Below are 13,830 nucleotides of genomic sequence, written 5' to 3'. Positions count from 1 at the left end.
CACCTGCCCCTGGACGGCACCGTCGCACCCTCTGCCCACCACACCACGTCCCCGCAGTCACCTGCCCCTGGACGGCACCGTCGCACCCTCTGCCCGCCGCCTCATGTCCCCGCAGTCACCTGCCCCTGGGCGGCATCATCACTCCCTCTGCCCACCACACCACGTCCCCGCAGTCACCTGCCCCTGGACGGCATCGTCACTGGCATCCTGCTCGGAGGAGAAGCTCTCGTACTCTTCCTCGGAGTAGTTCTCTGCGGAACCAGCACACAGAATGGAGACCCCTTAAGATTCTGGGGCTTGAGAGGGGGCTGCACTCTCACAACAAGAGACCGCGCCACACCACCAGCTGCGCCCCACGCAGACCCTCCCCTGTCACTCACTCTCACTCACATCCTGAAGTCAACCTGTGTGCTACTCCCCCACTGCCTGTCAGCACCAACCCTCCAGCTGACCCCTCCTCCTTGCCTACTATGCTCGGGGCTACGTGCCCTGGCTCAGATGCCATGGCCAAGGCCTCCAGCAGAGCGTGCTGGGCACAGGCTGCCAGCATTCCTGCCCAGCCCGCTCCGGACTCGGTGTGCTGCCCACACAGCTAGCGGTGGCAGCTGCTGCAGAGGACCGGCTGCACTCACCCGTGGACTTGGCCTTGGGGCCAGCCTGCATGGCACTATCCTCATGGTCAATAGGCTGGCTGGACAGGGAGAAGATCCAGATCTCAGCCACCTTGACAGTGGCTTCCTTGATGTTGCTGCACAGGCTTAGGACCTGGCCACCCTCAGACGGGTGCTGCATCACCTGGGGTGGGGAGGGCACGGATATGTGGAGGCATGGCAAGCAGCCCCTCTCATCCCCAAACACCACTGACACCCAGCACCCAGTGGCCTTTGCCCCAGACACCCTCAAATCATCCTTGTTCGTGACACAGAAGGTCCCAAGGATGACAGCACACAGGTGGCTGTCCTTGGCTGGCCCTTCTCCCCCAGCCCACCCAGCAGCTCCAAGACCCCATGAGCCCGAGTCCCTCAGCCTGGTGTCCAGGCCACCAGGTGCTATGCCTGAATCCCAGTCTAGCCCGACAGCATCAGCCATGACCACCCTGCACCCAGGATGGTCCTCACACCCTGGCAGGTGACCCATCAGTGGCTGATTTTAACTCAATGTGTTTCTGGTCACATCCCCACTTTAGTGCCAGGCCAAGCCCAGAGCACCACTCTGGGAACCTCAGCCATCCGAGATCTGGTTATAACCCTGGGGCCAGGGATGCGTGGCTACTGAGAGTGCCAGAAGAGGGTCCCAATACTGTCAGGGACACTGTTCTGGGAAGGGCTCAGGACAGGTCCCTCGGGCCACATCCACTCTCTGCTTGAGGGTAGAACAGGCTTGTGTGTGACTGCAGGGAGAGGGCCACAGGTACGGGGGGAAGACCATCAGCAGAGACAGCTCCTGGCCTAGGCAGAGGTGCTGGACGGCCAGCTGGGGCCCAGCGGGGCTCTGGCTGCATGGACAGTAGCTGCACCCAGAACCCACCTCGGCCATGTTGATGGCGCCCGCGGCCAGCGTCTTATAGCCCAGAATGGTCCGGTTCTTGTACCGCTTCCGCCGCTGCAGCATTATCTGAAGTTTGTTGCCTTCTCTTTTCAGGAAGTGAGGGTACTGCGGGTACAATTGAGTCCTGCCCCATCAGTGCAAGGCAGCAGGCCCACAGGGCTGTGGTACCCCAGGGACGAGCAGGTCACCGCGCCTGGCTCTCACTGGGTCACCATGGCCCGCAGCTGAGGCCCAGACAGCTCAGCTGTCCGGGGTGTCAGAGCTCACGACCTTACAGAGGGCTCTCCCACAATGTGAGAAGGGCTTCACTGTCTGGGGGAGATGCCACACCCAGGCAGAGGGCACCTCAGGCCGCCACTGCCACACGTACTACACGTGCAGACCCTGCAGACCTGCGCAGCCCCTTTCTTAGTGGCCCCAGACACGCATCAACTAAAAACACCAGGATGACGGAATGTTCTATATCTTGCCTGTGGTGTTAGCTGCATGATTATGTCCACTTGGCAAATCCCACAGCAGCAGACACTTAGGGAAGGTCAGCCATACACTGTGTAAGAACACCTCAATAAACCCAACTCCCAAAAGCCCGAAGCAGCCTGGTTGCGTCAGCCCTCAGGTGAGTGTGGGAAGGCAGGTGCCCATAACTGTGTGGGAAGCAGTCAGGAGGTCCCAGGGCTGGCAGAGCCCAAGGGTCAGCAGAGTGTGGCCTTGGGGAGAGATTACACTGCACTGCAGCCTGGTTACACGTTTGGAAGAAAGATTTTTGGCAGATCTGATATGAGCTGACACTAAACACTGATTTTTCAAGCCGTGCTCCAGCAGAAAGACAGTGGCCCTGCGGCATCTTGGTGACACGGATGCTGTCGCACCTGTGCCAAAAAGCACACGAAGGAAGGCGGTGCCCGCGGGGCCAATCCAGGAACCGACGGGGCTTTCCTGTCGACTGGGACTCCAGAGGGTCTGGGGAGGATCCCGGGAGGAGCCCAGAGCCCCAAGCCCACGTTCGCTGCTGGGCTCTCCCAGAAACACCCTGAAGAGTTGGAGCTCAAAATGCCATTTCTGTATTCCTCTCTATCTTTCCTAAGCAACTAGCCTGAAGTGACTTTGACGGCACAGTCTGACGTTTCTCACGGGGACAGAACGGAAAGTTCAAGCTGAGAAACCAAAGTAACTGACCTCCTGGAAGGTGTCTGTGGGGCCCCATGCACCCAGCGCCCTCACCTGCAGCGAGAACGTGAGCGCCAGGTCGGTCTCCACTTGTCCACTGGGGGGCAGCATAATCTCGTGGGAGCGCAGAACCCTCTTGGAGCCCTGAGACAGACAAGCAGCTGGTAAAGGGGGTGGTCCCGAGCAGCGTGGTGGGCAGCTTGGGCACCACGAGGGCGGCAGCACCACGACAGGACACTGATACAAAGTCCCCACACGCCTGCACCCATCACTGCGGCCTCAAGAAACCTACCCTGGGAAATGAGAGGAGGTCAAGAATGGCCACTGCCAAACTTGATCCCATTAAAGAAATACGGATCTAGACACGACACTGCAGATGATCTCAAGGACAACGGCATGAGGCGCCCAGTGCTTCTGAAAGCACAACACTGTGACAGGCACTCGCCTCCCAGAGAGGAGGGGTGGGTTACAGCCCCGATCAAACAGCAACAATGCGCCCGACTGGATTTAGAGGTCCACACACAGATCCAAGATGGTGGCTGTGGTAGTTACGGCTGTGTGTCAACTTGGCTGGGCCTGGTTCTGAGTGGCTGGGCAGCTGGATGTACTCATTCCTCACAGTGAGACTGGTAATTAACTCCATGGTGGAATGTGCTTTAGGGACATAGGCTGCTTCCAGTATGTAATAAGCAACTTTGAGGAAGGTCTCTAACTTGTGGCACCTTGGACCCTGCATGTAGCCAGTTGTTTACCAGCCTGCCATGCTCTGCTGACCTCGGGACTTTCAATGGACTTGAATGAACGGCCTGCCGTGCGGTTTGGTAACATCAGGACTGTCCTTTTTACTTGTTGACCTTGGCTTTGTCAGCCTCAGCAGGCAGCAGCTGATTGAAGAAAAGCTTCCACCTCCAGTGGGCCGGGAGCAGGAGGTAGAACTGAAGCCCAATGTTGAGGGCCTTTCACCCAACCCCTAGAGCCTGGCATTTTGAACTGGGACTTAAAGCCTCCAAACTGTAGAGAATAAACTCCGGTTTGTTCACGCATCCCATTTTCCCATTTGTGGTGTATTTTCTGTCAGAGTGGCACTAGGGAACCAGAACAGTGGCTATGTAAAAAAAAAAAAAAAAAAAAAATCCAGTACATACTAACAGTGAGGTGCACAAGAGAACACCAGTCCGTGAACGCTGCACAATGTGCAGAATGAATCTTTTGTGTAAAATACAGGAGAGCCCAACCTCAAACTACACCAAACGTTCATCCCAGCATTGTCTAAAAAGCGACTGTTCAGGGCACTGCTTCCGGTGACAACGATAGCGCCACATAACGGAAAACTGCAAGTTCCAGTCGCTGAGTACGGGTGATGGCAGGCCCCGTGGGGGATGGCTGGGCACCATGGCTCTGGTGAGGCACTGGGCTCCAAGTCCTGGGCAGAAGCCCGGCAGGACCCCATGCTTTGGCACCTCGCTGGCCCTCCCACAAGTCCCAAGAGCTCAAACAGTACCCCTCTCCTTTGGGCACCCAGTAAGTACTTGCTGTATGACTCTGAGGGTAAAAAGACACTCCTGCATCCTGTCTACTTCCTATTACAAAATGTCATCCTGCCCCGAGGTCCCCATGCACCCACATGCCCCCTCCAGCCTTGCTGGCCAGCCAGGGGCCCAGGCCCTACAGACCCGTGAGCCAGGGCTCCGGGCCGGGCATCTACAGTGGCCATAGTGTGACTGTGAAGACTGGGCCAGCAGCCACGAGGGAGTGGTGACAAGGAGGCACAGCTCAGTGGGGTGACAGCAGGGGCAATGTGGGAGCAGCCCACGAGGGCAGGGAAGGGGCAGACCCAGCTACGAGGCTCAGATAATGGAGGACGCTCAGCCCGGGGCCTGCTCTCTGGACCCAGGTGTGCGAGGCCGTGCCTGTCGGCTCCTCCGGCCAAGAACTGAGCATGGTGAGTATCACACAGGCCCCTCCTACCGGTGCTGTGACCCTGGGATGCCAGGGGTGGAGTCTCTCCACTGCTTCCCCTTTGCCCAGAGGTCAGCTCTGTGCTGTCCAACCCATCCCTCCTCATGTGTGTGCCCCCACACCTGCCTCTCAGAGGACCTGCACATCGATGAGCCTGTGATGGGCTGGGGGTGGGGGCCAGGTGAATCAGCCCCAGCTGGGCAGGACCTTCCTCTGGGAATTAGAGGAAAGCTGTCAGGTAGTGGGTAAAGAGAAGGATGAAACGCCAGGTCTCGAAGGGCCACCAGCAGAGGGCAGTCTCCCCCATGGCTCTGGCCTCACCTGGCCTCTTGAGTACAGGCGCTGAGGAGGTGGAGCTGGGTGTGTGTAACAGGAGGGCTGGAAGTGGGGGTAGTGGGTGGGGGCTCCAGGTGGGCCCTGGATGGCAGGGAAGGGTGGTTGAGGATCATGAGGCTGGAGTGTGGGCATCACAAGCCCTTTCCGGGGCAGAGCAGCCTCGCTGGAGTTGACGGCCCCAAATTGCTGGGCCAGAGACCGGCCAGCTTGCATTTCCGTGACTGTCAGTCCCAGCCAAGGCCTCTGGAGGGTCCCCGGGCAGGCTGACTCAGCTCGTTCATGTCAGGGCGCCCCTGGGCAGCAGTCACCGTCATGCACACGACCCTCGGTGGGGTGGCCTCCCCAGGTCTTTATGTAAAGAGCAGCAGTTCTGGTTGGGGCAGTTGTCACTCCCGAGGGAAGGCCAGTGGGCCCCGGCCCAAGTCAGAGGCCACGCGCCTGGGAGTGCTGACCAACCAGGACTGGGATGGGGTGGAGGGGTGTGGCATCCTACAGCCAGGACCAGACCCCGTGGGCAAGAGTGGGCTCAGTCAGTCCCCAGGTCTGGAAAGCTGGGCCATGGACAGGGACCACAGAACCACCTGCTGCAGCTGCACAGTAGACGGATCACACGCCCCTGAGATGCTGGGGGGTGGGGTGCAGGTTAAATGCTGAAGATGCCACCTCCAGTCAAGCAGGTGTGCTGGCAGGGACACACACCTGCAGTGGGGTCTGCTGCGGCCACCTCATTCCCATCAGGGAAGCAGGTGTGAACGGACAATGGTCGAAATCAATGCAGGTGCCCGTCAAAAGGTCTGGGCAGCAGCCCCCCTCCACAGAGACAGGCAGCCACTGGGTGGGGAGAGGCAGTGGCCACTGCAGTGTCTCCTGGAGCACAGCAGCCGCCCACCATGCAGGGGTGACAGAGGGGCCTGGTGCAGTGCCAGTCCCAGCCCTGCTAGCCACGCACATGCCTGCTGGTGCACCCCTCCTAGCTGCAGCATGGCTGAGGCGCACCCTGAGTGCTCAGGGCCCCCGGCGCCTTCCCTGCGGAGCCCACGCCCGCCGGCCTGCCTGGGCTCCATTACCTGCATTTTAACAGCGATCACCACGGAGATGAGCTCCTTCTCCAACCCCTTGAAGACCACCAGCTTCTTGAGGGTCAGGCTGCACAACCTGGAGAGGAACAGGTTCACAGTGACCAGGCCTCACCCCCACTCTTGGTGCCCTGGGAGACCCCTCACCGCAGCACCAACTGTGCCCACCGACCACACAACTAGGCCCTCCGCAGCTGTGCCTTGGGGCAGGCCTGGCCGTCACGTCTTCTAGGAGTCCCTCCCCAGCCCTGGTCAGGCTGGGAGGCACCTGGGGTGCCCTCTCTCTGAGGGGCCAGAGGCCAGGTTGCTCCTCTGTGGATGTGGCTGATCTCAAGCTGTGAGCAGGCAAGGGGGAGGCGGTCAAGGGACGTCTAAGGCCCTGAAGTTGAGAGCACAGTCTGGAGTGGTGGGAAGGGAGTCGGTGCCAACATGTCCAGCTCCTGGCACATGCTTCCCCCTGCTTCCCCCTTCCCCCACGGCCCTGCCTGTCCTCCTCCATAGCCCTGCCCCCTCCCAAGGCCCTGTCCCTATGCCTAGCCCTGGCCATTCCCCTACAGCCTTGTCCTCTCCCACAGCACTGTTGGTCCCCACCCCCCCAGCCCTGCCTGCTCCCCCACAGCTCTGCCCACCCCCTCGTGGCCCCGTCCCTGCGGGCTGTCTCCTCCTGGCACAACCACCCTGTGACTCCCGGGGCAGTGTGCTCCACCCACGGGCCGCTGTGATGCTGAGACGGCTGCTCGCTGAGCAAGGGACGGGCAAGGGAAGACAAGGGAGAAGCATCAGGGAGACTTAGATTCACGGGAGAGACCGCGTCCTGGTCCTAAAGCCGACCAGGGCAGACTTGAAGGGCGCGCTGTGTGCCCCAAAGAACACAGAAGGGCATCAGCCCCCAACGCTGAGGAAATTAACAACACGTGCCTCAATGACCGCGTGTCTAAGAGGAAGTCCCAACAAAAAGTAGGAAATATACTGAACAGGACAAAAGTGAAAACAACATATCAGAACAACTGCCTGAAATCTTTTTATTGTGAATAGACAGGTAACAAAACACGCCATTCCAGCAGTCTTCCCCCATGCAGTTCAATCACATTAAACACGCTCATCAGGTTGTCCCTCATCGCCCTTACAATGTGCCAAAACGTGTGGGACACAGCCAAAGCAGTGTTGACAGGGAAAGCCACAGAACTAAATGCTTAGCACCACAAAAGGAGGAGGGCCACTTTAGAAACCGGAACCAGGAGAGCCCCCAGGGGGAGGGAACAGAAGCAAACCCAATGCAACAGAAAACAGAAAAGCAACTGAGAAAGTCAGCTACCCCAAAAGATGCCTCTTGGGAAACATCCCTAAAGCTGATAACCTCTAATCGGACCGACAAATGAGAAGAGAGAAGAGGGCAACTCCCCAAATCAAGAACCAGAGAAGGGCCAGCACCGGGCTCCCACACACCACAAGGTGTGACTAGGGAAGGCCCCAACTCAGATCAATGGCCCAGTCCCTGGAAAGCATAAACGACCCAACTCACCAGATGCAATAATGAGCCAGAAGGGTCCTCATTCTTTAAAGACACAGAACTGAGGCTTGAAAGCCTCCTGAGAAAGAAAGCTCTAGGCAGATTCTGGCCAATATAAGAGAAGAAATAACACTGACCCTACAGCTTCTTCTGGAAAACCAGAGAGGACTACTCTCCGACTGGTTTATAAGGTCAGCAAAAGCAGCACAGAAAAGAAAACCATAGCCAATAGCCCTCATGAACCTAAGCGCAAAACCCTTCAAAAGATCCAGCAAGTTGAATCCAGCAAAACAGAAAAAGAACCGTGAGCAGGACACGAAGCCACCATCATTACAGCATACTGTCAACTCAACTTTTCCATGCACTGGGAAACCAGAAAAACGCGCCTTGTGGCAGTAGTCGCTTTATTGCAGTGTTCTGGAACCGACCCGCAGCCTCACCAGCGAGGCTGGTCCACCAGTGAAACCACCCAGCGTGACCCACCACGCCAGCAGGCTAAACGTGATAAGCCACCAACCCCTGAAGAGATTCAGGAAAACTTCTGACCAAATCCAGCATGCATTAGTGACAGACAGGCCGCAATGTGATAAGGAGCATCTAAACGCCTACCACCGACATCACACTGCATGCTGTCCCCCAGTACTGCGACCAGGCAACGACATTCACCATTACTCCTTCATGCAACACAGTCCCGGGAGCCCCGCCCAGTGCAGTAAGAAGAGGAGGAAAGAGGCTCAACGACTGGAAGGGAGAAAATAAAACCGTTACTCTCTGCAGACAACACAGTTACTTGTGGGATCCAGAAAAATATAAAAACGAGCCCCTGGAACGAAGAGGAGTTTGCAAGACCAAAAGAAACGAGGTGAAGACGGAAGTGTCAGCCTCACTGCTAGACTGGCACGTGCCCTGTCTGTGTCGTAAACACACACAGACACAGCAGTCAGATTCCTGCATACTAGCCGTGAACAACTGGAAGCCAACGTTTTCCCAACACAGGCACACCACACAGATACTGCGGGTGGGTTCCAGACCACTGCAATAAAGCAACTGTTGCCTCAAAGTGACGCATGTGCATTTTCGGTTTCCCAGTGCCTAGAAAAGTTCAGTAGATGGTATGCTGTAGTCTATTAAGTGTGCGACAACACGATTGAGTATGAAACATTATGAGAATGACCAAAATGTGACAAGGACAGAAGGGAGCACACTGTTGGAAAAACGCTGCCTGGTTTGTGGACTTGCTTGATGCACGGTTGCCACAAAGCTTCCATTTGTAAAACTATGTACGCCTGTGTTCCATCCACAACAGCTCTGGAATTGAAAATTCCTAAACAAAAGAAACGCAGGATTTGTATGCCGAAAACCACAAAGCACAGATGAAGGGATGGCTAAGATCTGCAGAGAGACATGCTCGTGGAGGAGCAATCCCCAGACGATTGCTGTGGTTGGGGTTAAGCTCGGGAACAGAGAAGCTTCGAGAAGGCAGAATCCAACACAACTCCTCTGGAAATGCCAGCAGGATGTGTTGTCAGGTAAACAAGCCAATTTTCAAAATTTACACGGCAAAACAAAGGACTCAAAATAGCTAAAATCAATTTGAAAACAAAGAATAAAGTTGGGGGATCTCACCATCCAATTTTAAAACCAGTTAGAAAGCCACGGTAATCCGGGGTAGTGACGATACCCAAACCCCACTAACGTTAAGTCGATTCTAAGTCACAGCAAACCCAAAGGACAGAGGAGAACAGCCCCTCAAGGTTTCCAAGATCTTCATAGAAGCAGACTGCCTCATCTTTTGGTTAGAAACCAAACATTTTAACCACTGCATCACAAGGGCTCTGCTGATAAGCGGAAAGCTATACAGATAACAGAATTGAATAAGGGACCCAGACACAGATCCACACAAACATGGGCAACTGATTTTTGCCAAGGATGCAAAGGCAATTCAATGGAGAAAGAGTAAGTGCCCACAGTAAGTGGCATTAGAACTGCATCCAAACCAAACCAAACTCACTGCCGTCCAGTCGGACCGGACTCCTAGTGACCCCTCCTTGGGTTTCCGAGGTGGTATCACTATGGAAGTAGATTGCCCAACCTTCCTTCCGAGGAGTGGCCAGTGGGTTTGAACCGCCAGCCTTCTGGTGAGCAGTCAAGCGCCTTAGGCACCACATGCAAACATCAGTCCCCACCAGCTCCTGCTTTAGTCCACACCAAGGTTCTGCTCTGAATAAACTACGAATATCATGCCCACCACCTTGGGGTGTGGCTCAATAAACCACAACCATGACCTCAGGGCGGGGCCCTACAAACCACGCCCACGACCTCAGGGCAGCGCCCAAGGCCTTAGCAGTCAGAGCTCCCACCCATCTGCCTCCAGAGGCTCACATTCCTCTGGGGTTCCCAGTGGGCAGACAGTTAATGCACCGGGCTGCTGACCCAGAGGGTGGAGGGTCACGTCCACTCACAGGCACCTCAGGAGAAAGACTTGAGGCCCTGCCTCCGGAAACCCCCTGGAGCACAGGTCTACTGACAGATGACCTTATTGGGAGCCCTGACTGTCCCCACCTCAACTACAGGAAAACGGTGGACAGTGTGGAGGGTCCTACCCCCGCCGCGGGCTCCCTGCTGCGTGACAACTGAAGGGGCAACAGTGGGCTCTGGGGCCCTGGCCACGCCCCCTTGCCCCTCCCGTTCCCTGGGTTGCAGCACCTTAGGGTCCAGCTGCCCTTGTGCAAACACCGGAAGAACAGAATGATTTGCAAACCCAAACTGAGCCAGCAGTCCCAAGGCGCCCTGTGAGCGGGAGGGAGCTGTGGGCGTCAGACCCGCTAAGCCCACAAGGCGGCGGACCCTCTAGGCCTGGCTCTGCGCCCCAGAAGTCCCGTCAGATTTCACGGACACAGCCCGCCTGCACTGCCATCCGGTACAAGGGCAGTCTCGTGGGCTGTGGGAACGCAGCATTCACACATCCAGACAAGTGGCCGAATGTCCCCGTGTCACCTCACTCTTCTTGGTGTGTCTGCTCAGAGCGGGTGGCAGGAAGGGCGCACTCAGAGCCTTGCAACCTGGGCAGTCAGCACGCTATGCTGAGCTTGGGAACAGAAACTTCGAGAAGGCAGAAAACCAGACAGCACAGAGCACACCCACCCACCAAGAGAACAAAGTTCTGGAAAGAAGCAAAATGGTGAGACGTCCAGCTGGGCTCCCACCGTGACCCTCCCGTCCTTCCCTCCTGGAGGGGCTCTTCCAGAGGAGGGGCTAGGACTCAGGTGGTGGCCTTGGCCCTGGGGGTGTGGGCAGCAGTGCCAGCAATTGCTTCCTGGCCATTCCCTCAGGTCCAGGAGTACTACCCTGGTTCTGTCCCTTCCCCTGGCTGCAATGGTAGGACCTAAGCAGCCACCATGGGCTCAGAGACCAGGGCCATGTGGAGGACGGCAGGGCCACCTCTTTGGTTACAGGAGGCAGTGTCCAAAGCTACCTTGGAGAACCCTCATTCGCTGGCAATTGTGGCCTCAACTGGACCCTAGACTACAGGCGTGTCACAGCAGTGTGTACAGGCATGTTACACATGTGTGCACGTGGTAGGGCGTACCAGCACATTACATGTGTGTACATGTGGCAGTTACTGTTTGCTCACATGCCTGACTTGGCCCCATCTGTTGCACACCTCTGCAACTTGCCCCTCTCACCCAATACCTCGCTGGAGACCTGGCCACACTGGACCACCATGCCTGCCCTGAGAGTCCAGTTGGTCTCTTGCATCCCCTCCTGGTGGACTCCAGGCTGTGCCAGCGCTCTGACAACCTCCCCTGTGTATGCAGTGTCCACGTGCAGTGTATCCTGGCCATCAGCACAGTGGACCTGTCCGGGGATGTGGACCAAAGCCCACTCCCACTGGCAGGGAGGCCCTCGGGTGCACACGGTGCATGTGCTAAGCTGGTAACTGGAAGGCTGGAGGTTCTGGATCCAACCAGAGGCATCTCAGAAGGGCTGGTGATCGACATCCTAAAAGTCAGCCACTGAAAACCACCTGGAGTTTCAAATTCTCCTTCTGGAGGGATGATGGCTGACAACCCCTGAACTATTGCCTTAAACTGAAAATGCCACCTGGGGTTGTCTTAAACCCAAACAGTAGTTTATCTTCATAAGAATGCCTGCCTTAATGTACCAAATGTGAGTGACCAATATGGCAGCATTGAGGATGAGAAAGACAGAGAGAGTTACATGGGCAGTACAAACAACAAATATGAACCCCTTTGTAAATACAATACTGAGTTGTCAATGAAAGCAAACATGGGTATAGGGACGGATAGATGGGTGAACAAGCTAAACAATTATGTATGTCTAAATGGAGAGTGTATCCAAGATCATATACAGGGTTGGCAGACAATGGGCCTCTCGAAGAGTATGAAGGGATGGACACTGGGAGGAGGTAACTATGGGGAGGAAGTGGGAGGGGAACTGCTGCATTGTAAATTTTGGTCAATGACATGAGACAAAGTGTGTGTGAGCTGCTGTATGAAAAGTGAATTTACTCTGTAAATCTTCACCCAAATCCTAAAAAAAAAAAAAAAAAGAATGCCTGCCTTGAGCAGTGCTCTTTTAAGCTCCCTGTGGGATCAAACCCACAACAGCGACTTGGAACATCAGACAGGAACCTCAGGGGCAGCGAGTCGATGCTCTTGAGGGAGGAACAACTCCAAGGGTGTCACTGATACCACTGAACGGTACTTGTGGGAGCTGCCCCACTGGTGTATGCTCTACTGTTCATTCTCAACAAAAACTAACAAACACACAATAAAACCTCCAGAGCACAGCTGTGCCCTGACACACACGGGGTTGCCCTGAGTGGGAGGCCAGCAATGGCAGCTGGTCCCGTCGGTAGACACACAAAACCAGCAGAGGGCGAATGCTGGTGTCCTGGCGCGTGGCAGTGACTCACGGGGGCACAGGGCGGCTACCAGCCCTCCCAACCCACCACACAGAGGGTGTTTTCCTACCGACGTCTGGTTCTTCATTTGTTCTAGATGGCAATCATCGGCTTAAATACATTGTAAGCATTAGCTCCTAGCCATGGTCTGGGGCAGTGCTGTTCAGCGGTGATTCTCCTCTTCCAGGTGGGAGACCCAGGTGTGATTCCTGGCCAATTCAGCTCATGGCTGCCACCACCCACCTGTCAGCAGAGGCTCACGTGCCGCTGGGATGCTGAACAGGTCTCAGGAGATCTTCCTAGATGGCTAGGAAGGCAGGCCTGATAACCGGTCATCAGCCAATGAGAACACCATGGATCACAACGACATGACCTACACCTGATCATGAGACAGAAGAAAGTTCTGTCCTGTCACGCGGAGTGCCCACGGGTCAGGGGCTGACACCATGGTAGGCAACAACCTGCATTAGTAGAACACGTTTAGTTTTCTTTAATCTTCTCAACATGTTTTTACAACTTGTTTCCTGGGTATTCCACTTTGATCATCCCTTCCCCAACGTTTTTCCTTTCTTTTCCACTCTGAGGTCATTCATCACTTTGAAGATGTTTCGTGCATAATGTGAGGTCAAATTTTGCTGTTTCCTATATGGGTGTCTGGTTGTCCCCAAACTATTTATTGAACAGTATGTCCTCTCCTTACTGATGACTAGAGCCATCTCTGAAACACACCACAGCCACGTGTGCACGTACACGCGTGTGCAGACGCACACACACACGTTCCTGTGCCTTGGTTACGTTCCATCCATCAGTTTGTCTGTGGTGTAGTGTGTTGCCATTCACTCGGGTCTGATGTGAGTCTGCAGGCAGAACGTCCTAATGGCTCCCTAGGCTGGATCCTCCACAGGAGCAGAGAGCCACGCTCTTCTCCCACAGAGCTGCTGCGTGGGTTCAAACCACCAGCCTTCTGCTTGGCAGCTGAGTGCTTACTTTAACGGCATTCCTATGTGTTAAGAAGACACTTCCCCAACACACACCCCCTCAGTTTTCAGTACAGCTGCTTGTCTGTATCCTACACATTTTAGAATAACTTGCCACACTGAATGAAAACAACCCATGTGGGACTTCATGAAACTGAGTCACTTTAGGGAGGACGGCCATCTTGAGGACAATGAGTCCTCACGGCTCTGGGCCAAGGGTTTAGTGCCCTTGAGTACACGGCCATACCCTTTGCTGAGACCTCATGGCTTTTGCAATTCCTTCCCAGGTAACTGGGAGTCACTGCTGCTGGCGGCCATCAAGCTGGTTCC

General features: G+C 55.7%; 1 protein-coding gene across 1 annotated transcript in view; it reads right to left on the bottom strand.

Moving 5' to 3' along the window:
• Window positions 1-13,830, bottom strand: part of PACS2 (phosphofurin acidic cluster sorting protein 2) — an 84,089-nt gene that overhangs the window by 30,471 nt on the left and 39,788 nt on the right. Inside the window, exons 4-8 of the mRNA XM_007944633.1 lie at window positions 6,078-6,165; window positions 2,770-2,859; window positions 1,528-1,653; window positions 633-795; window positions 178-251 (exon numbers count right to left, since the gene is read on the bottom strand). Coding sequence (XP_007942824.1) covers window positions 178-251; window positions 633-795; window positions 1,528-1,653; window positions 2,770-2,859; window positions 6,078-6,165 — 541 coding nt within the window. The remainder of the gene's footprint in view (window positions 1-177; window positions 252-632; window positions 796-1,527; window positions 1,654-2,769; window positions 2,860-6,077; window positions 6,166-13,830) is intronic.

The sequence above is a fragment of the Orycteropus afer genome, unplaced genomic scaffold (assembly GCF_000298275.1).
Source record: "Orycteropus afer afer isolate SDZICR_OR568_19922 unplaced genomic scaffold, OryAfe1.0 scaffold00128, whole genome shotgun sequence".
In the NCBI taxonomy this organism is placed as follows: Eukaryota; Metazoa; Chordata; class Mammalia; order Tubulidentata; family Orycteropodidae; genus Orycteropus; species Orycteropus afer.
Note: the sequence above shows the minus strand (reverse complement) of the source record. Positions and strands in the feature narration are given on the sequence as shown.